We start from the raw sequence: 21,105 nt of genomic DNA, 5'->3' as shown, positions 1-21,105 counted from the left end.
TGATATGAAAAAAGTGTGAAGTGAAAAAAAGACTGTGTCAATAGAATTTAAATTTTAATTTTAATTTTAATTTTAATTTTAATTTTAATTTTAATTTTAATTTTAATTTTAATTTTAATTTTAATTTTAATTTTAATTTTAATTTTAATTTTAATTTTAATTTTAATTTTTATTTTAATTTGAAAGGTAAATTAATATTCATCATATTCTATATATTTCCTTATCATTTTTTATAAATCTTTCACCTGACTTTCTTTTTTTTCAGCTTTGTCATGAAACATTTTAATTCAATGATTCGATTTTATAAGAATTTGCCTGAGACGCGTATAAAAGGGTTACATTTTTCCTTCTCTCCGGCACGTTGAAAAGGCGTCCTTGCAAAAATTTTAAAAAATAATTTAAAAAATTCTTAAAAAATTAGAAAGGAAGAAATCGAAAACATTTTTTACTTTTTTTCATTAGCTTAGGTTTAAAAAAAAAATAAGAGACTTTAAGGAAATCACTCAACTTCAATAAACTAAAGTTCCAACTCAAAAAAAAAAAACTTTCAGCTGCTAAAATTAAATTCACTAAATTCCAACAAAATTAAAGCTTCACAAATATTTTAATCTTCTTGTTCAATAAGAAAAAAAATTGTTACAACATTTCCTTGACTTGTCGACCGACAAACTTTAAAAGTATTTATTTAAAAATATTTAACTTGTTCAATAACGAAGAATTTCTTTCACACCAACCGACTTCTTCTTCACGCCAAAAAATCTAAAGAAAGAGGGAGAAAATTCAATAGAACTCAAATTCAAATGATTATTATGAAAATTATTGTATTTTAAAGCTACTTATTTATTTTCTTCCTCAAGCAATGTTGTTTTTCTTAAACATTTCTCCTTCTTTAAACGACGACGACGACGTTTAAAGCAAACGGACATTTCATTGAACGAGGAAGAAGAAGAGGAACAAGTTCAACGTTAATCATGATGATGCCTATTATTTGTTTCAGATTTATTTAATTTTATAAACATTATTCGCTACACACTTTCTAATGAGGATTATTTATGTTCTGTTGACTCGTTTCTTGTGTAGGAAATGGAAAATCAGAGACAGGAGGTGTTGCGTAGTGAAAAATAAATTAGTTTGAATCACGTTTGGGAATTTGGCACCGTCACTTTTTGATACTTTAATTATCTTTAATTAGATTGTTTAGCGCGTTGCCGTTCGCGTCTCGTTAATTATTGAATTACTTATCAATGAAAAATTTTCTCAACGCGCTAAATTAACCATTCATTGAAAGTTTATTTATTTATGATGACGGAAATTGTTTGAAAAGTTTATTTTTTTTCGTTGTAAATACTTCTCAACTGCAATTTATAATAAATTACTTCATTATTGAGTTGAACTTTTGATGATTTACTGAGAATCTGACGTCTTGTCGTCTAGCGATGAAATCAATTTTCTGTAATTTTGAGATAATTTCTTCATTTTTCTTCGATATAAAAGTCGTTTCTTCATAAAAATCTGTCTTAGTCTTTAAAATGTTGCCTTTAATAGTACTTTTACTCAGTCTCGGTCCATTTCTGCTTCTTTTAAATTATTTCAAATGGGAAGCAGAAGATAGAAAAATTGGAATTTCTGGACCTCGAAGCACTTTACTCCTCGGAAATATCCCAGATTTGTGGAAAGACATCAAAAATAAGACAGTTTTTAAAAAAGCAACTGAACTTTGTGATGAATTTGGCGATACTTACCGCTTAAGAATCGGTTCAAAGCTTGTTATTTTAACAAGAGACGTGAAAATCATCGAAAACATCATTCACAATCCGAAATTCGTAAAATCCGATGATTATCGGTTCTCACGTGACTGGTTGGGAAACGGCTTGATTCGTTCTTCGGGCGAACATTGGCATAAATTTCGTAAATTAATTACGCCAGCGTTTCATTTTAAAATTCTGGAACGATTTGTGGCAGTTTTTGAGGAACAAACAGACGTGCTGATACAAAATTTGAAGGAATTGTGTGAAGATAGGGTCGTAGATGTGGTGCCAATTTTTCATGCATTCGCCTTGGATGTCATTTCGGAGTCGGCGATGGGAGTAAAGTTGAATTCTCAATCGGATCCGGATAATAAATTTTTACAAGCGACACAAGAGTGAGTTTTAACTTGATTTTTTAGTAATTTTTTTTAAATAAAATTTTAATTTTTTTCAGACTTCTTCACTTCATGGGAATGAGATTTTTTAGTCTTCTTCACAGCAAGGACTGGTTTTGGAAAAATTGTCCATCAGGAAAACGTGAAAAAGAGCAAATCGCGTATATTCACAATTTTGTAGACAAAATAATTGATAATCGTCGAACGGAGTTGCTTGTTCAAAATGGCGATGGACTGCGAGAAATGGACAAGGAACGTCCCGTGCTGCTTGATATTCTTCTAAAATCCGAGTTGGATGGAAAGCCGTTGAGTAATGAAGACATACGAGCAGAAGTTAATACTTTTATGTTTGCTGTAAGTAAATTTTTTTGATGAATTTTTATTTTAATTAATTAAATTCTAAATTTAAAGTTTTTTCCAAAATTTTTAATTATTTTATTAATTTTAAATAATTTTAAGAAATTTTTATGTCGAATTTTTTCCAAGTACGATTTTGAATACAAGAATTACTAAAAATTGAAAAATTTTTTTCTAAAATTTTTTGAAAATTTGTTGAAAATCGGTTATTTTTGATGAAATTTTTAATTTTTTAAAAATAAAAATCAAAAACTTTTTATTGAGAATTATAAAATGGAGCGGCCTAAAAAAATTATATATAATTTAAATTTATTTAAATTAATTATTATTATTATTATTCAAATAATTTTCAATTTTTATTTTAAATATTTGTAATTTTAATTTTTTTATAGAAATATTTTAATATTTTTTTCACATTTTAAAAGTCAATTTTTTTGAATTGTTAATTTAAAAAAAAACTTTTTTTAGAATTATAAAGTTTTTCTCTTCTATTCAAAAAAAATGCTGAACATATTTTTTTTAAATTTTTTTAATTTTTAAACATATTTTTTTAAGAAATCTTTTTGTTCTCTCTTGAAATATTCTTAATTTAATTTAAAATTGATAAATTTGAGTTTTTGCCCAATTTTTTTGAAAAACGGTATCAAAATTCCTCAAATTTAGTCTTAATTTTTTTTAAAATTTTTTATTCAGTAAAAAAAAAATAAAATTTTAAAATAAAAATACCTAATAAAATTGAAACAACTCAAAATTAATTTTTAAATTTTTTTCAGGGTCACGAAACCACCGGAACAACCCTTGGCTTCCTCATTTACGTTCTTGCCAAATACCCAGAAGTCCAGAAAAAAGTCTTTCAAGAGATTTGTGACTTAAATTTACATGTAAAAACCAGTCCTTTAACGATGCGCGCTGCCAACAGCTTAATTTACGCTGAAAATGTCATCCGGGAAACTTTACGCTTGTACCCGATTTTGTCCGGGGCTCACAAAAAATGCACAGAAGACATTCGGATCGGAAATTTATTCATTCCAGCGAATGTTTCTGTCGTCACGCTCATTTACGCGAATCATCATAACCCAAAATATTTCGAAAATCCTGAAAAATTCGATCCTGACCGATGGAACAAGGAAATTTCTTCGGAAGAACGGAATCCATTAGCTTACCAACCATTTTCTGCCGGGCTGCGGAACTGCATTGGACAAAAATACGCCGTTTTAGAGCTAAAAGTCGTCATGATAAAGTTATTACGTGAATTTCACATCGAACTGGGGTACGAAGACTTCACTGTTGATATGGCACAAAGTAGTTTGCTTTACTCACGAAATGGCGTGCAGATTAAATTCCGAAAAAGGCAGCTTTAAATTTGAATTTAAATAATTCAATAAAACAAAATGCGGAATAGCACACATTTTAAAGTCACAAAATGTTTTATTTTTATTGTTTTACGACACATCGACGCGCACACACACACACACATGTTAGCGCCATAAAATGCCATGCGGAGAGTGTTAGACGGAGAATTCATGTCCTTCACATATGTTCAACTCGGCTGAATGTCGAGGAGATTACAGCAGACAAATATTCATGCTGTGATGTTATTTTTTATTTTAGGCTGTTCCAAATGAATTTTAATAATATTGTCTTATGTCCCCCATTTTAAAATAGAAAAAAATAAATCGGGCAAAAAAATTAGAAAAAATTAGCCAAATTCGACCGTAATTTTCGATTTTTTTTTTAATTTTTAAAAGCTTTAAAAAAATTTTAAAAATTTAACATTAAATTTAATTAATTTTTTAATTAATTTTTTTAATTAAATTTTTCAATTATTTTTTTAATTAAATTTTTTAATTATTTTTTTTTGTTTTGAAATTTAATTCGAAGTTTTTTCTTTAAACTTTTAAAATAAATTAAATTAAATTTAGAAAAAAAATATTATTTTATTTTTAATTATTTTTTTTTTAATTTTCTTAAATATAAAAAATAAAAAAAAACAAGAAAAATTAAAAAAGTAATAAATAAATAAGTGATTTTTAAAAAGTTAGAAAAAAACATTTTTTAAATTAAAAAAATATTAAATAAATAATAAAAATTTAAAAAAAAAAAAAAAAAAAATATTTAAAATTACTCTTAAAAAAAATAATAGGAGAGGAATTTTAAATATTTTTTTTTTAAATATTTTTTTCGAAAAATACATACTTTTTTTCAATTATTTTTATTATTTTTTTAAATATTTTTTTATTTAAAAAATATTATTTAATTTAAAAAATTTTTTTTTCTAATTTTTTAAAAATATTTTATTTAACCAAAAATGTTTAGTAAAAAAATTTCATTTTAATTTTTCACTTAATTTTTTTTTATCATCCCCCTTCTATTTTAGAAAATTTTATTGACTTTCATTTGAAACGGCCTTACATTTTTTTTTATTTTTTACAAAAACAAATCGTGTAAATGTGCGACGCTAAAATATTCATGACTACAAAATGAGTTTATGTGTGATGTGATTTTGCGTTTTGTTTGTTCTTTCATTTGTTCAGATTACAACTTCGTTCTGCGTTTCACACTTTTTTTTTGTGACGACACAGCAAATTTTATTGTTTTATTTTTCACTTTCATTTCAATTTTGTCCGAATTTGTCTCTTTTCCCGTGAAATTCCCAAATGTTTTTTCTGCTTCGATGATTGATGTGTAGAGTTCTCGTGTAACACTTTTTTTTATTTTACGGCTTCTTGTAACAAATTCTCCTCTACAAAAATTCTGGCGGAACAATAAAATTTGCTGTCATACGCAATGAAGTCGGTCGCTTGCGGTAGAAAAGTCGCACAAGAGGAAGAAAATAATTCAAACAAATGTCAGAAAATTTAAATAAGTGGAGAAAAAGAAACTCAATTTGCCTAGTTTTGACAATAATCATAAAAATAACATAAATTTGTCACTTTTTTGTTGTCTTGGGCATTCTTGCGCATATGTGAGACGGTTGTTTCTGAGAACAAAAAAAAATAACAGAAACAATTGAAATGTGATATAATTTGCATATGCGAGAAGTGTTCATATGTTCTCATGCAAAATAAATTACAATTTTTTTTTCGTTTGAGAGTTGAAGTAATTTGAAGCCGTTTCCGGACTATTATGCAATAAATTTTGTCTAAATGTTTATTTTTTAATATTTTTTTTCAATAGAAATAGTTTTTTATTTTTTTGGATGATTGGTTTTTGGAAAAAAAATTATTGAGATGGAAGATCTGGATTTCGTTTGATTTTCGGACCGATTTGACAAATGGAATAATGGAATTTTTTTGATAAAATTTTTTATCTTAATTTTTCAAAAACGCATAAGTATTTGGTGAAAAATGATAAAAATTGAAGAAAGTTTTAATGAAAGCTTTGAATTTAGGTAAAATTTGTCCCGAAAAATTAAAATTTAAATAAATTTTTATTTTTTACGTTTTTCGAATTTAACGTTCACTCCGTTGCGTGAAAAGAGTAAAGTCGATTCTCGTAAGTCAATTTCGAAATTTTTCGTTCCAAGATGAATTTTATATTCACTGAGGACTTGAATTAGCAAAGTTTTCATCTCGAGCATGGCGAATCGTTGTCCAATGCAATTCCGAAGTCCAGCTGAAAATGGTTGGTAAGTATACGGGCTTCGTTCTTCATTGCTAATTTCATCCAAAAATCGATCCGGATTGAATTCATCTGGATTTTTGAAATTTTTTTCCAATCGATGAACCGCGTGGATTGAAGTCAAAATAGAAGTCTTTGCTGGAATGAAATATTTTCTCAAAGTAAAGTCTTCTGCTGATTGTTTAATGGCATCCGGCAGTATTGGATACAATCTCAACGTTTCTTTGATCACACAATCAAGATATCTCAAGGAATTTATGTCACGAATTGATAATTTTTGGTTCAACGAATTTTCTTTGATTTCGAGAAAGACTTTTTCTTGCACTTCCTGATGCTTGGCGAGCAAAAAAATGACAAAGCCCATGGTTGTTCCGGTAGTTTCGTGTCCCGCTACCATGAAAGTGTTCATTTCGTCGCGAATTGCTTCGTTGGAGAGAGGAGAGTCATCAATTGTGGATTGCAGGAGGATGTCAAGTAATGCAGGTTTTTCCTCTGATGGGTCAGGAGACTTTTCGTTCAACAGTTTTTCACGCCGTTGGTTGATCACGTCATTTACGAAGCCATTTATGAAGCGGATTCGATCACAACATTTTTTGTAGTGTGATGTGAGTTTCCATATGAAGTCTATGTTGTACAGCGGGTAATAGAAACGGAGGCAAAGGGTGTCCAAAAGTCTAAAAAATAAAAAATAAAATATAAATTTTTAAGCCTTTTAAAGAGACGCTTTCCATAAAAAGTTTTTCCCAATGCACATTTTAAAAATTTTCTTTAAGTCACAATTAAAATTTTTTTCCCTATGCAAATTTTTAAATTTGACCCACTGCATATTTTAAAAATTTATCCCAAATGCATATTTTGAATATTTAGCCCAATTAACACATTTCGAAATGTCCTTTTAACTCATTTTTTGAGTTTGTCACAATTCTTATTTTTAAAAATTTTGTCCCAATATAAATTTTTAATATTTAGCCCAATGCAAATTCTAAAATTTTAACCTAATTGACATTTTTTAATTTTTTTGTCCCAATAAACATTTTAAAATTTTTGCCTTATCCGCATTTCGAAAATCTGAACATTTTTAAAATCATATTAAAATTTTTTATCCCAATGCACATTTCTAAATTTTGCCCCGATTCACATTTCACGTTAATTTCAAACTTCGAATTGAGCTGAACTTTAACAAAAAAATTAATAAAAAATCTTACTCTTTTGAAGCCACAACAAAATCCCGATTGGGATCATTTTGAGCATTCAACTTGACACCCATCGACGACTCTGAAACGACATCCAATGCAAAGGACTGCAACCAAGGAGCCACATTGATGTTCTCCTCAGGTCCCAAATTCCTCACTTTTTCAACAAAAACCTCCGCTTGCTCTTGAAAAATCGGAACAAATCTTCCCAAAATTTGAAAATGAAACGCTGGTGTCAATAATTTTCGCATTTTGTGCCATTTTTCACCGTGAGCAAGAATCAAACCGTCTCCAAGCCACGGTTGATAAATTTTATAATCGTCGGATTTCATGAACTTCGGATTGTTCACGATTGCCTACGGAGAGTTTTTGTAGTTTTTGAGAGAGAAACGAACACAGCTGATTACTTACCTCTACTAACTTAACTTCTGTAGTGAATATAAACAATTTTGGACCGACTCGTACTCGTATCGTCTCTCCATATTCATTGATTAAGTCCAGTATTATCTCGTGTACTGCGGTTTTGATGGTATTAGTGAATGTTAAAAAAAATATGAATGAAAATAAATTTCGGCTTACATTTTTCTTCTTTGATGTAGTTCCAGAGAAGATGCAAGTTGCCCAGAATTGGAATGCAAGGTGGGCCAGGAATTCCAAGTTTGAGATCTTCTTTTGCCCATTTGAGATGAACGTAGAGCAAAATTAAAGGAAGACCGCAAAAAATGATTGATGCGATCAGGATGAACATTGTTTGTGTACTGAAGATTAATCGACATTAATGAGACGAGAAGAATACAAGAGCAAAATATTCGTCAATAAGAGAGAATTGTGCAATCTAAAGCGATTTTTATAACAAAAGAAATAAATTTTTGGTCAGAAAATTATGATTTTTAAAAGGTATCTAATTTTTCTAAATTTTTTTTTTCTGATACACAAAAAAAATTTACGAAGACCAATGGAGATTTAGGAGCTCCAAATTTTTTTTGAACTTTTTGTCCTATGTCCCATTTGAAAAGTCGAAAAATTGAAAATTTCATCAAAATTGACCGTTTTTTGGTCTTTTTTTCATATTTTTTCAATGAACATTCTAAAAAAAAAAATCAATTCTTAAGAATTTTTATATTGAAAATAGTATTTTAACATAAATTTTCTTCTTTAAATTTTTTTTTTTTTTCAAAAAAATTATTTTTCAAAACTTTTTGACTTTTTGAAATTTTTTTGTTTAAATTTTTAACTTGAAATACTTGAAATATCAATTTTAAATTTTCAAATCTCAATGTAGATACCATAAAAATTACAAAATATTCATTATTAATCAAAAATTGTTAAAATTTTGTCATTTTGTATGGAAAAGTATTTCAAATTTTTTTTTTAATTTTTTTTTTGCCTCCTACCCCATTTTGGAAAAAAGTTCGAAAAAAATTTGGAGCGGCCTTACAAAAAAATAAAATTTTAATTTCAAATCGATTCACGTAAACTTTTTTGTTTCTTAAAAATAAAATTAGAAAAAATACAATCCTTTAAAAATTATAATTTTCGAATAAACTTTTAAGTTATTAACAAAAAATATGGATAAGAAAAAATTACTAAAAATTAAATAAAAAATAATAAAAAAATATTGAAAAAATTGAAAAGATCTTAAACGATAGTTTCAAATTTTTTTTATTATATTTTATTCTTAATATTTATTTATTTTTTTTTAATTTTTTACAAGAAAAACTTAAAAGTTTAAAATTGAAAGACAAAATAATTTTTAAAAACTTAAAGCCCGAACAAAAACTTTAGACTAAAAACCTTTTTATTTTACAAAAAAAAAAATCGAAGTAGAGTCTCAACTGTTTTAGTCACAGAATTGTTTTATCTTCTCCAAATCTTCCCTTATCTTAAATATATTTATTTAGTTTTTCATGTTAACATTCCACCAAAAAAGTGATTACGAACTTTTTTTCAGTGCCTCGCTTTAAATTTCACCATAATATCTTCTTTAGAATACCCAAGTGATCCCCATCTCGCATCTATTTCAAAATCTGGATCTTCAAGTTCCATCGAGAATTCTCTCAAAATTTCAACCATCAAACATTTCAGCTCCAAAAGTGCGAATTTTTGTCCGATACAATTCCGTAACCCAGCAGAAAATGGTTGATACGTATAAGGACTCCTCTCCTCTTTAGAAGTTTCTTGTTCCCATCGACTTGGATCAAATTCCCTCGGATTATCGAAATGTTTTTCGTTCAGATGAATCGAACGAATTGCCGTACAAACAGCTGTATTTGCAGGAACAAATATCTTTCCAACCCGCAAATCTTCAGAACTTTCCTTGAGTGCTCCTGACAAAATCGGATAAAGTCGAAGTGTTTCCTTGATGACCGTGTTAAAGTATTCCAATGAATTCAAATCAATAATTTTTAAGGATTTTTCAGTGTTATTAAGTCCTTTTTCGCAAATTTCTTCGTAAACTTTTTGTTGAACATCTTGATTTTTGGCTAAAATGTAAGCCAAAAACCCTAAAGTAGTGCCTGTGGTTTCGTGTCCTGCCAACATGAAGTTATTAACTTCAGCACGAATGACTTCATTCGAGAGCGGTTGACCATCGACTTGTCCTTGCAACAAAATATCCAACAATGCGGGTCGTTTCTGCTTCGAAGCTCCTTCTGACAACAAGAAATCTCTTCGTTTTGTGATAATTTCATCGACAAAATTATGAAAATATTCAATCAAAGCTTTTTCCTTCCTGTACATTGACGTTAAGCGCCAAATCCAGTCAATCCGGTACTGAGGAAAGTAAAATCTTTGAATTGTTACGTCGAGGAGCCCCTTATTGGCGAGCACAAATTTCGATTGAGGGTCATTCTGTGCATTTAATTTGTAGCCCATCGATGATTCTGTGAAAAAAAAAGTTTTTAAAAATGATGAAATTGCAAAAAAGGTGAAAATTACCGGAAATGACATCCAACGTGTAAGCATGAAACCATGGAACGATACTAACTGCCTTATCTTCACCTAATTTTCGTATCTTATCGACGAAAATTTTACCGTGATCTTCGTAAATGGGAATAAATCGCTCGAGAATTTCAAAATGGAATGCTGGAGTTAATAATTTTCGTAATTTGTGCCATTTTTCGCCGTGAGATAATAAGAGACCGTCTCCAAGCCAAGGTTCGTACAGCTTGTAATCGCTGCTTTTCTTGAATTTTGGATTGTTTACGATGTTCTAGAAGAAATTTAAAAAAAATTAATTAAAAATTTCAGAGAAGTTGATGCCAAATTTTTTAAATCTTTTTTATTTTTTTTTTCAAATATATTTTTTCTCAAAATTTTATAAAAAATTTAAAAATAATTGACTTTTGACAAAAACTCAAGTTAATAAATTTTTAGATTCTAAAGTTTAAATTACTTCAAAATTAAATCAAAATTTATTTATTTTTTATTTTGCAGTTTTTTCAACAAAATGATAAAATAATTTTGGTAAGTTTAAAATCTTTTTAATCCAAATCAAGCAAAAAAAAAAAAAATAAATTCGTAAGGCAAGTACAATTTCAAAAAATGTTTCACATTATTTTGAACCTTAAAAAATTAAATTCAATTAAATGATTAATTTAATGGAAAAAATGATTTTAAATTTTTCCATAAAAAATTTTTAAAAGTAATTTAATATTCAATTGTGTGCTTTAAAGACATTTTAAATCTTTTATTTTAACATTTGAACAATTTTCGAAACAAAAAAATTTTAAAAAATTTTAAAAAAATTTTTAACGACTTTTTTAAAATTTTAAATTTTTTTGGCAAATTCCAAACTATTAATTTTTTAATTTAGTTTTAGAAAATTAATCTAACCCTTTGAAAAACTGCAAAATATAACAAAATTTATAGATTTCAACCAGTTTTTGATGATTTTTAGTCATTTTTCGTATGTTTTGAAGGTAAAAATATTTCAAAAATTATAATAATTCATTATTTTTTGGATTTTCGGAAAAAGTTAGGTGGGTGGACATGTGAAACATTTTTTAAAATTGCACTTGCCTAATTGCACAAAAATTTCGAGTGTGAAAAAATTTTTTAAATTTAAATTAAATTTTTTAATTCTTCAAATTTTGTTTCACGAATGAAAACACATAAGTTTGTTATTTTAAATAAAAATAATTAAATTAACAAATTTTTTGTGTTTTTTTTTATTCGTAAAAAAAATTTAGGAATTAAAAAATAAAGACTTTTTGTGTAAATTTGTAATTCTTTAAAATTCTAGTGAAAATTCTTTTTTTTACTTATGACCTTCAAACGACCTTTAAAGCTTTAAAAGTTTTTTAGTTTTTAAAGAGTTTTTTTCAGCAATTTTTCCAATTCTTTGTTCAAAAAATACAAAAAACAAAACAGAAAAATTTTAAAAACTACTAAAAAAAAATTTTGAAAGCTTAGTTTTGAAGCTCTGAGGTCCTTACAAAAGGAATTTTTTTTAGACAAATAGTCCAAAATTTATAAACGTGAAAAAAATTTAATCCACATAGAAAAACTTACCTCAACAACTTTAATATCTCGTGTAAAAATAATCAATTTCGGTCCCAATCTCAGTCTAAAAGTATCACCATACTTCTCAAAGAACTCCAAATATCTATCGTTTGCTAAAAAAAAATAATGAAATATTCATAAAAAAAAGCTAAAAATAGTTATAAAAAACTTACCAGTGTCATCTTTGAAATATTTCTTCATTTCCAAAATATTTCCAAGCACCGGCAAACATGGCGGCCCAGAAATTCCCATTTTCGCATCATCTTCTTCCCATTTTCGATGAACGTAAAAAAGAATCGAAGTTATTAAAGCAATGAAGAATGTTATTAGCACCAACATCGTGAAGCAACTGAGCAAAATTTGTCGAGTTAATTACGTGAGTAGTCAAAAAGCGACAAAAACTAGTCTCTCGTGTGTTTAATAGTTAATGAAAAAAAGAAACACGACACGTTATCTAATAATCCGAAGTTTTGTTTGTAAATAGCGGCTTTATGACCTTCGGAATAGAATACTTCGAGAGAGAGACAGCTGATAATTTCTACTAAACAAAAAAAAAAATCTGATTTGAAATCAAACAAATTAAAATCTATTTATGGAATTGATTTGACTCTCATTTGAATTAAGATGTTGCTCTTGTTGACACTAATTTTTGCTATAATTCCGCTCCTCGTGATTTACTCGTGGTTGAAATGGGAACAAGAAGATGCAAAAATGGGCATTTCTGGACCTCCAACGTTGCCAGTTTTGGGAAATTTGGTGGAATTGTGGAAATCAGCGAGGAGTTTTAAAGGTTTTTATATTTTTTTTTTCTAAAATTTTAATTTTCAAATGAATTTTTTTATAGAATTTGAGAAATTTTTGGAATATACCAAAACCTACGGAGACACTTTTCGTGTGCGGCTTGGTCCAAAATTAATGATTTGCACGCGAGACGTTAAAATAATGGAACAAATTGCAAACGACCCGAAATTCATCAAATCGCATGAGTATCGTTTCTTCAAGCCGTGGTGGGGTGAAGGTCTGGTCTTGAGTAATGGCGAAAAATGGATGAAATTTCGAAAGTTGCTGACGCCTGCGTTTCATTTTCAAATTTTGGAGAGATTTTTGCCGATTTTTCATGAACAAACTGACGTTTTAGTGGAAAAACTTAAAAATTTGGAAGATGAGGAAGCAATTGATGTGACGTCATATTTGCATTCGTTTAGTTTGGATGTCATTGCGGAAACTGCGATGGGAGTGAAATTGAATACGCAGTTGAATGTTCAGTCAAAATTTGTGGATTATAATGCGCAGTAAGTTTTAAACAAAAATTTGGTGACTAAATTTGGATGAAAAATTTAAAAAACGTTCGTTAAATTAATTTTTTTGGTTCAGAATTAAAAAAAAAGCTTTAATATTTAAAAAAATAAATAAATAAAAAAATAAAATAAAAAAAATAGAAAATAATTTACTTAACCAACATTTTTCATCTCCTTCTATCTTTGAAATTCTGAAAAATAATATTTTTGATTTGATTTCTATTTTCATTAAAATCTTGTTAAAATTTAAAATCATCTCATTAATTGTAATTTTAATTTGATTTTTTATTTTTTTTTTTAATTATTTATTTTTTTTTATTATTTAATTATTTATTATTTAATTTATTTAATTATTAAATTTATTTATTTAATTAATTTATTTGACTAATTTAATTAATTTTTTTATTTAAATTTTTAATTATTTTTTTAAATTATTTATTATTTTATTAGGTAATCAGTTTTATTTTAATTTTCAACTATTTTTTTTATTTATATATTTTTTTTAATTACAATTTTACCTATTTGTAGTATTTTATTTAAAAAAAAATCAAATTAAAATTTAAATAAAATATTTATTAATTTACCATATAAAATAATCATTTTTTAATTTTCAGAGTCTCACACATGATTTACAAACGAATTTTCAACCCATTCCTCGCTAACGACTTTATTTGGAAAATTCTTGGCTACGAAAGACGTGCCAACCATTACATCAAGTACATTCAAAATTACATAATCGACATAATTACCAAACGTCGCGAGATCCTTTTATCCTCCGATCTCTCAAAAAGACCCAAAAGATCCGCATTTCTCGACATCATGCTCTTATCGGACCAACAGATCAGCAACGAGGAAATTCGCAGTGAAACAATGGTTTTTATGTTTGCCGGACACGAAACTACCGCCTCAACGCTTGGATTTTTCCTCTATTGCGTGGCAAAATATCAAAATGTGCAGAAAAAATTGTTAGAAGAAATTCGGAAAAATGAAGAAGAAATTAAGGAGCTAACTCTTCAAAATATTAATTCCTACAAATATTTGGATTGTGTGATCCGAGAAACGTTGAGAATGTTTCCAATTAGTGCTTTTACGCCGAAAATGAGGACGGAAGATTTGAAGATTGGAGATATTTTTATCCCGAAAGAGACGACTGTGATGACGTTAGTACTTGCAAGTCACATGAACGAAAAGTATTTTGAGAGTCCGGAGAAATTTATTCCTGAGCGGTTTGATTCGGAAGTCGATTGTGCTTCAAGGAATCCTTATGGTAAGTTTTTATTGAAATTTTAGGTCTATTTGAATTTTTCTAAAATTTTAGTTAATATTTTTATTTTCATTTGCAAAAACATAAAATTACAAAAAAAATATTTTTTCTTTAATTTTAAAAATCTTTTAAATTTTTAATTTTTTTTTAAATAATTAAAAATTATTTTTTTTTAAATAATTTCGGAAAAATTTTATTTAAATGAAATTAAAAATTGTTTTTTTTTTTAAGGAAATTTAAAAATTAATAAAATTTTTTTTTTTTTTTGAATTTACATTTATTTTTTTTTTTGGAGAAGAAAATTTTCGATAAAATATTTACAAGATTCGTCAAAAATTGATTAAAAATTTAAATATTTTTCTATACAACAGTAAAAAAATAGAAAAAAAAATCAAACTTTAATAAAAATTATTAATTTTTTTTTTTTTTGATCAAAAAGAACTTTTAAAAAAATTTTTTTTTTTTTGAATTGTTGAATGCTTGAAAAGTTGAAAAAGAAAAATGAGATAAATATTTTTTTTAAATATTTCAGCATATCAACCATTTTCAGCTGGACTCAGAAATTGCCTTGGACAAAGATTCGCCGTTTTAGAGATGAAAGTCGCCGCAATCAAAATTTTGACAGAATTTGAAGTCTCACTCGGTTGGGAAAGCTTTCGCGTCGACAGAATCCAGTCGAACACGATGAAGTCCAAAAATGGCATTCACTTGAAATTTAAAAAACGATTTTAAAAACATATATTTTATTACCCGTTTTTATTTTTAGTTCCTTTCCTTAAAAATCAAAGGCGCTCCATTAGCAGATTTCAAAGTTCCCGACTGAATGACATCAATTTCAAAATCCTTCTCTGCCAATTCCAGCTTGAACGTCGAAACTAATTTCACAAGAGTTGTTTTGGCTTCCATCATTGCAAATTTCTGTCCGATGCAGTTCCGCAACCCGCTGGAAAAGGGCTGGAATACGTAAGGATTTCTCTCATTAGCGGAAATTTCCGTGTCAAATCGATCTGGATTGAATTCCTCTGGGTTTTTAAAATATTTTTCATTGCGATGGCCGCTGTAGATGTTCGTAGCGATTGTCGAGTCTTTCGGAATGAAGACATTTCCGATGCGAATGTCTTCGTGACACCGTTTCGACACCATAAACCCTGGCGGATACAGGCGAAGGGTTTCTTTGATGACATTGTCCATGTACGAGAGCGAATTAAGTTCGCGCGTTGTCAGAGATTCACTTTTTGTGTCTAAAGAGTTTCGTTTTATTTCGTCATACATTTTTTCCTGCACTTCCGGGTACTTGGCGAGGAAGTAGGCGACAAAAGAGAGCGTGTTGGCAGTCGTTTCATGCCCGGCAAACATGAAAGTTTTCACTTCGGCTTGGATGTCTTCGTTGGAGAGAGGTTTTCCATCGACGCGTGCTTGCAGCAAAATATCTAAGAGAGCGGGACGTTTTTTTGTCTCAGATTCATCGGGATTTTCGTTTATTTCTTTGATCATCTTGTCATGCCGCTCCCGGATAACATTATCAACGAAATCGTTAATTATTGCAATATTTGTCTTTTGGATTTTGTACAGATTTGATAAGCGGAAGAGCCAGTCGACGGAAAGATAACCACTGAAAACGCGTTCCTCGACGATGTTGATAACTCTGAAATATGCAAAATTTTAATGATTAATTAAGCAAATTTGATAAGATTTGACTTACTTTAGATTGGCATCAATAAATGGCGAGTGCGAGCTCACTTGAGCGTTTAAATGAACTCCCATCGAAGTTTCTAAAAATAACAAAAAAAATATAATTAGAAAAAAATTATAACTTTATTATTTGAACTTAAGGTTCTTAAGTCGAATTAAGTCAAATTAAGTCAATAAATCATCAAATTTTGAACTGTTTTAAATTTAAAATATGTAAAAAAAACCAAGAATTATAAATGAATTAAACTTAAATTCAAAAAACTTAAACTTAAAGACTAACTAAAATTTTAACTTGAGTAAATGTAAAAAAAAAAATTAAATTTAAAAAGTTTTAAAATATGTCAAAAGTCAATTTATTTTTTTTTTTTTGCTAATTTAGACAATTTTTTTAAAAAATGTAAAATATTTTTTTTTTAGAAAATTAAAAATTTCAAATTAAGTCAATTTTTGAAAGACTTAAGTTAAAAAATATGACTTAAGTTCTCGTTTAAGTGAAATTGAAGTGAATTTTATTTAAGTTTTAATCTTAAGTCAATTCTTTTAAACTTTTGACTTAACATATTTTTTTCAATTATAAAAGAAAAATTAAATAATTTTAAATAAGTTTAAAAAAAATTTCTTAATTTTTCAAAATTCTTAGTTAGAAGTTAGTAAAAAATTCTTAATTAGTTTTAGGTTTTTACCTATTTTAAATTTAAAAAAGTTCAAAATTTGAAGATTTATTGACTTAATTCGACTTAAGACCCTTAAGTTCTAACTAACGAGTTCACTACAAAATTTGATGACTTAAGAACTTAATACGACTTAAGATTTTTACGTTATTCAAAAAAGTAACACTTTTGGCCATTTAGCAACTTCTGAATACTGATTTGTGCGCTTACTCACCCGAAATAATATCCAAGGTCAAATTATGGAATTTTGGAAAAACATCAATTCCTTTTGGATTTGACATTTCCTGTCTAATTAGATCAATCATGATATCCGTTTGTTCCTCAAATACCGGAATAAACCGTTCTAATATTTGAAAATGGAATGCCGGCGTGATCAATTTCCGCATTTTGTGCCATTTTTCACCCTCAGACATCACCAAGCTGTCTCCGAGCCACGGACGAAGCATTTTATATTCCGCGGCTTTCCCGAATTTCGGGTTATTGACAATAGCTTCAGTTATTTTCGGGTCTCGTGAAATAATCATCTTGACAGGACCCATTCGCAATTGGTATGTATCTCCATATTCTCGATGAAGCTCGTGCAGTTTCACAAAAACTACAAAAAATATGAAAAAAGTTTAAAAATTTCATCAAAAATTTTACCAGAAAATGTTTTTACGTTTCTTTTCTTGTAGAAAAGGTTTCATGTCGGCTACAGAACCAATCAGAGGCCATCCTTTCACTTTTAGAACGCCAACTTTCACATCGTCCTGAAGCTGTTTCTGGTGCAGCCAGTAGAGAAATAGCGGAATTGCCAAAAGAACTGCGTATAAAACGAACATTTTGTCGTGAATGATTGCGACTGAATGATGGGTTTTGAACAATTCACAGTGAGAATTGTGTGAGAGAAACAATAATGATACGCTTTAATAAATTTGTACGGTGTACGACGAGAACGTGAACGATATACGACAAATATAGTTGCGTAACGGTGATATGGCAAAGATTAACCGGCTCGATACTCGTTTCACCTTGAATTTCGTTCTTTTTTGGTGGTTCGTGAATGGAAAAAAACTTCGGTTACCGGTTTGATGACGTAGAAAATTATTTGGCGAGACATTGTTTACAAATTTTTATTGGGAATGACTCACCTAAAAACTTATTAAGGCAAATTCTATATCAGCCTTAGTCAGGGTTGAAAATTCTTTAAGTCAAAAAAAAAACTAAAAGCTTTTGCTTGAAAGTAAAAGTCAACAATAAGTCGACTTTTGACTTGAAAGTTAAAATTAAAAGCAATTTAAGCTAATTTACTTTTACTTATGTAAAAATTTAAGTCAAAATGTTGAACAAAAGATGGCAAAAATGGTTGGCTTTTTAAATAGAAATAAGAAAAAATTCCCAGAAGAAACTAGACTGATATTATATAAGTGCATGGTCGGAACCCACATTGACTACTGCAGTTCAATATTGTACCTGAATGGAAAAGAAGAGATTAGACGAATACAGAAAATACAAAATAGAGCATTAAGAATCTTGACGCACGGAAATATAGAAAGCAGTGTTTGTCAAATGTTACAGGAAACTAATTTGTTAAGTGTTTATCAACGTATATCGTTTAATGTGTTAATACTTATATACAAGGCAACAAAGAATCAGCTTCCGAATTACCTGGCTGTGAATATTGAAAAAGTGGGCGACATGCAGCCATATTATTTAAGGAATAATATTTAAGGAAATGAAAGCAATTTCGTTCAACGAACAACATTCAGTATGGAACAACGGTGTCAGACTCTTTAATGAAATGTCGAAGCAATATGAAACGAAACGCTCTGAATTTCGTGAAAAGTGCAATAAATGTGAACGTGATGTGAAATCATCACAAGATGGACCTGACATCAACAACAACAGCAACAAAATTCAAGTAAAAGTAAAAGCCTTTTTTTTTACTTTAAAATCAAATGTCGACTTGATTGTGACTTTTACTTAAGCAAAATCTTTTACTTTTTTTTTGACTAAAAGTATTTTCGACCCTGGTTTTAGTTTTATTTTTCGTTTTTTCATAAGTTTCGTTCAGAAAGTTTTATAGACACATCTAGCTACACCCAACAATGCTCGTCTAACCATTTCTATTTAATGTAAATGTAATCCATAATTTTTACAGAAAACCTTACAATTAATTTCTTTCTTTGAAAAGCAACGGCGCCCCATTTTTCGATCTTAAAGTGCCCATTTGGATCAGATCCACTTCGAAGTCTTTATCAGCTAGTTCGAGTTTAAAGGTCGTTAGTAACTTCACAAGCACCGTTTTCATCTCCAAAAGTGCAAATTTCTGTCCCACACAATTTCGCAAGCCACTAGAAAACGGTTGGTATGCATATGGATTCCGATCTTGTGCTGTGATCTCAGGATTGAAGCGATCTGGGTCGAATTTCTCAGCGTCTTTGAAATACTTTTCCATACGATGACCACTGAAGATGTTCGTAGCGATACTGGTCTTGGCAGGAATAAATAAATTTCCGATACGAACGTCTTCGTTACAGCGTTTCATTACAATAGTAGCGACGGGGAAGATACGAAGGGATTCTTTGATGACATTGTCCATGTATGACAAGGAATTTAGATCACGAATCGTCAAAGGATCTGATTTAACATCTAAATTGTTGGATTTTATCTCGTTCCAAAGCTTTTCTTGCACTTCGGGATATTTTGCGAGCAAGTAGGTCGTGAAAGAAAGTGAATTTGCAGTAGTTTCATGTCCAGCGAGCCTGAAAATGTTTCGATGAGTGAACGAAAAATCTTAAAATAGGGAAATTCTTACATGAAAGTCTTCACTTCGGCTTGAATATCATCATTTGAAAGTGGTTCCCCATCAATTTTGGCTTGAAGTAAAATATCGAGGAGCGCAGGACGTTTTTTTGTTTCAGAATCTTCAACGGAATTTGCTTTATTTTTATTTTCTTCAACCAATTTTTGTTGTCTTTGTACAATAACGTTATCAACGTAGTCATTAATGAACTTCAAACTCTCAACTTGCTGTTTGTAGAGCGACGAGAGACGAAAGAGCCATTCAATTGCGAGATAACCACTGTACACTCGTTTATCGATGATTTTAGTCATTCTAAAAATCAATCAAAGTCAATTAATTGAATTAAAGTCACTTAATAAGTACCTCTCATTGGCTTCAATGAATGGCGAATGTGGATCTTGTTGCGCTTTTAATTGCACTCCCATCGATGTTTCCGAAATTATGTCGAGCGTCATCAAATGTAACTTCCGGAAAATGTCAATTCCCTCAGGTTTGTGCATCGTATCTCGCAAATTTTCGATAAAAACTTCCGATTGTTCCTCGAATATCGGAATAAATCGCTCCAAAATTTGAAAATGGAATGCTGGCGTGATCATTTTTCGTTTTTTGTGCCACTTTTCGCCCTCATTGATCAACATGCTGTCTCCCAGCCAGGGTTTAACCAAATCATACTCACTGGATTTGCCGAATTTTGGATTATTTACAATTGCCTCGGTGATTTTGGGGTCACGAGAAATGATCATTTTTGTAGGTCCCATCCAAAGTTGGTAAGTATCGCCGTAGGATTTGTGTAGCTTGTCGAAATATTTGAACACTAAAATTTTATAAATTTTTATTATTAAAAAAAATTAAAGCTTTTCTCAAATATAAAATATTAAAAATTTTGATATAATTTATACTTCAAAAATAAATAAATAAAAAAATAAAATAAATAAAAAAATAAAATAAAAAAAATATATAAAATTAAAAAATATATTTGAATTAAAATCAAAAGTTTAAATTAATTTTTTTTTAATTTTTATTATTTTTATGTCAGCCATTCTTTTTATTTTTCAATAATTTTTAATTTTTTTAAATTTAAAATTTTTTTCATACATTTTTTTTTATTTTTGCAAAAATTAAATATATTTTGCAAGAATAAAAAAAATATAATTTTATGAAAAAATTTTTAATTTTTTTTGATTTCTTAATAAATTTTGAGATAATTTTCGAATAGTTTAAAAATAATTTATTATACTTGTCTGCGATTTCAGGTAACTTTGACTCTCAAAAATGCATCCAAATAATGGAAGTCCCTTTGGACCAGGCGCTCCCACAGCAGCATCTTGCTCCAACCGCTTTTGATGCAAAAAGTAGAGAAAAACCGGAATTAATAAGAGTAACGCGTAAAATATCATCGTGCTTTAACGCCGAAAAACCGACTAAAAAGAAACGAAAAATGTTTCTAGTTTTAGAGAGAGAGAAACCATGACGTAGTCGGCGAGTTCGGAGACCTTGAAATTCGTCGCGTGCATTGCTCATACAAACCTATGTAAAGAAGCTACATCACGTTATCAGCTGTTTGGTGAGAAATTTACT

The 21,105-nt window shown here is 28.8% G+C and overlaps 6 protein-coding genes across 6 annotated transcripts; 2 read left to right on the top strand and 4 right to left on the bottom strand.

The window, feature by feature from the left end:
• The first annotated feature begins 1,529 nt into the window (after window positions 1–1,529).
• On the top strand, window positions 1,530–4,012 carry LOC134837582 (probable cytochrome P450 4d14). The gene is made up of 3 exons (XM_063852964.1): window positions 1,530–2,143; window positions 2,203–2,497; window positions 3,274–4,012. The coding sequence occupies exons 1-3, from the start codon at window positions 1,530–1,532 to the stop codon at window positions 3,859–3,861; spliced, it is 1,497 nt and encodes a 498-aa protein (XP_063709034.1). The 3' UTR covers window positions 3,862–4,012.
• Window positions 4,013–5,835: 1,823 nt separating this feature from the next.
• Window positions 5,836–8,062, bottom strand: LOC134837581 (cytochrome P450 4d2-like). The gene is made up of 4 exons (XM_063852963.1): window positions 7,894–8,062; window positions 7,726–7,829; window positions 7,327–7,670; window positions 5,836–6,795 (listed from the first exon to the last, which is right to left on the bottom strand). The coding sequence occupies exons 1-4, from the start codon at window positions 8,060–8,062 to the stop codon at window positions 5,931–5,933; spliced, it is 1,482 nt and encodes a 493-aa protein (XP_063709033.1). The 3' UTR covers window positions 5,836–5,930.
• A 962-nt stretch (window positions 8,063–9,024) lies between these two features.
• LOC134827589 (cytochrome P450 4d1-like) lies at window positions 9,025–12,156 on the bottom strand. Its single transcript, XM_063840308.1, has 4 exons — window positions 11,991–12,156; window positions 11,827–11,930; window positions 10,252–10,525; window positions 9,025–10,196 (listed from the first exon to the last, which is right to left on the bottom strand). The coding sequence occupies exons 1-4, from the start codon at window positions 12,154–12,156 to the stop codon at window positions 9,262–9,264; spliced, it is 1,479 nt and encodes a 492-aa protein (XP_063696378.1). The 3' UTR covers window positions 9,025–9,261.
• A 285-nt stretch (window positions 12,157–12,441) lies between these two features.
• On the top strand, window positions 12,442–15,152 carry LOC134827590 (cytochrome P450 4V2-like). Its single transcript, XM_063840309.1, has 4 exons — window positions 12,442–12,607; window positions 12,662–13,109; window positions 13,730–14,382; window positions 14,912–15,152. Exons 1-4 carry the CDS (start codon window positions 12,442–12,444, stop codon window positions 15,109–15,111), a joined length of 1,467 nt encoding a protein of 488 aa, XP_063696379.1. The 3' UTR covers window positions 15,112–15,152.
• LOC134827588 (cytochrome P450 4d2-like) lies at window positions 15,089–17,567 on the bottom strand. Its single transcript, XM_063840307.1, has 4 exons — window positions 17,401–17,567; window positions 16,957–17,337; window positions 16,082–16,151; window positions 15,089–16,024 (listed from the first exon to the last, which is right to left on the bottom strand). Exons 1-4 carry the CDS (start codon window positions 17,561–17,563, stop codon window positions 15,142–15,144), a joined length of 1,497 nt encoding a protein of 498 aa, XP_063696377.1. The 5' UTR covers window positions 17,564–17,567; the 3' UTR covers window positions 15,089–15,141.
• A 1,177-nt stretch (window positions 17,568–18,744) lies between these two features.
• LOC134827587 (cytochrome P450 4d2-like) lies at window positions 18,745–21,061 on the bottom strand. Its single transcript, XM_063840305.1, has 4 exons — window positions 20,765–21,061; window positions 19,891–20,341; window positions 19,540–19,839; window positions 18,745–19,486 (listed from the first exon to the last, which is right to left on the bottom strand). Exons 1-4 carry the CDS (start codon window positions 20,922–20,924, stop codon window positions 18,895–18,897), a joined length of 1,503 nt encoding a protein of 500 aa, XP_063696375.1. The 5' UTR covers window positions 20,925–21,061; the 3' UTR covers window positions 18,745–18,894.
• Window positions 21,062–21,105: the final 44 nt, after the last annotated feature.

Source organism: Culicoides brevitarsis, chromosome 1 (assembly GCF_036172545.1).
Source record: "Culicoides brevitarsis isolate CSIRO-B50_1 chromosome 1, AGI_CSIRO_Cbre_v1, whole genome shotgun sequence".
In the NCBI taxonomy this organism is placed as follows: domain Eukaryota; kingdom Metazoa; phylum Arthropoda; class Insecta; order Diptera; family Ceratopogonidae; genus Culicoides; species Culicoides brevitarsis.
This window is presented reverse-complemented; position numbering and strand designations above follow the sequence as displayed.

Excerpts from the sequence above, each read along its gene's own strand:
- LOC134827590 (XM_063840309.1), top strand. The coding sequence starts at position 12,442 with ATGTTGCTCTTGTTGACACTAATTTTTGCTATAATTCCGCTCCTCGTG. Across the intron at positions 12,608-12,661 it reads ATCAGCGAGGAGTTTTAAAG|AATTTGAGAAATTTTTGGAA; the intron begins GTTTTTATATTT and ends ATTTTTTTATAG. Across the intron at positions 14,383-14,911 it reads TGCTTCAAGGAATCCTTATG|CATATCAACCATTTTCAGCT; the intron begins GTAAGTTTTTAT and ends TAAATATTTCAG.
- LOC134827589 (XM_063840308.1), bottom strand. The coding sequence starts at position 12,156 with ATGTTGGTGCTAATAACATTCTTCATTGCTTTAATAACTTCGATTCTT. Across the intron at positions 11,931-11,990 it reads ATATTTCAAAGATGACACTG|CAAACGATAGATATTTGGAG; the intron begins GTAAGTTTTTTA and ends ATTTTTTTTTAG. Across the intron at positions 10,197-10,251 it reads CACGTTGGATGTCATTTCCG|AATCATCGATGGGCTACAAA; the intron begins GTAATTTTCACC and ends TTTTTTTCACAG.
- LOC134827587 (XM_063840305.1), bottom strand. The coding sequence starts at position 20,924 with ATGATATTTTACGCGTTACTCTTATTAATTCCGGTTTTTCTCTACTTT. Across the intron at positions 20,342-20,764 it reads TTACCTGAAATCGCAGACAA|TGTTCAAATATTTCGACAAG; the intron begins GTATAATAAATT and ends ATAAAATTTTAG. Across the intron at positions 19,487-19,539 it reads GCCGAAGTGAAGACTTTCAT|GCTCGCTGGACATGAAACTA; the intron begins GTAAGAATTTCC and ends AAACATTTTCAG.
- LOC134827588 (XM_063840307.1), bottom strand. The coding sequence starts at position 17,563 with ATGTTCGTTTTATACGCAGTTCTTTTGGCAATTCCGCTATTTCTCTAC. Across the intron at positions 17,338-17,400 it reads TTTTCTACAAGAAAAGAAAC|TTTTTGTGAAACTGCACGAG; the intron begins GTAAAAACATTT and ends TATTTTTTGTAG. Across the intron at positions 16,152-16,956 it reads GACCTTGGATATTATTTCGG|AAACTTCGATGGGAGTTCAT; the intron begins GTGAGTAAGCGC and ends TGTTATTTTTAG.
- LOC134837582 (XM_063852964.1), top strand. The coding sequence starts at position 1,530 with ATGTTGCCTTTAATAGTACTTTTACTCAGTCTCGGTCCATTTCTGCTT. Across the intron at positions 2,144-2,202 it reads TTTTTACAAGCGACACAAGA|ACTTCTTCACTTCATGGGAA; the intron begins GTGAGTTTTAAC and ends AATTTTTTTCAG. Across the intron at positions 2,498-3,273 it reads TTAATACTTTTATGTTTGCT|GGTCACGAAACCACCGGAAC; the intron begins GTAAGTAAATTT and ends AATTTTTTTCAG.
- LOC134837581 (XM_063852963.1), bottom strand. The coding sequence starts at position 8,062 with ATGTTCATCCTGATCGCATCAATCATTTTTTGCGGTCTTCCTTTAATT. Across the intron at positions 7,671-7,725 it reads CAGAAGTTAAGTTAGTAGAG|GCAATCGTGAACAATCCGAA; the intron begins GTAAGTAATCAG and ends AACTCTCCGTAG. Across the intron at positions 6,796-7,326 it reads TTTGTTGTGGCTTCAAAAGA|ACTTTTGGACACCCTTTGCC; the intron begins GTAAGATTTTTT and ends TTTATTTTTTAG.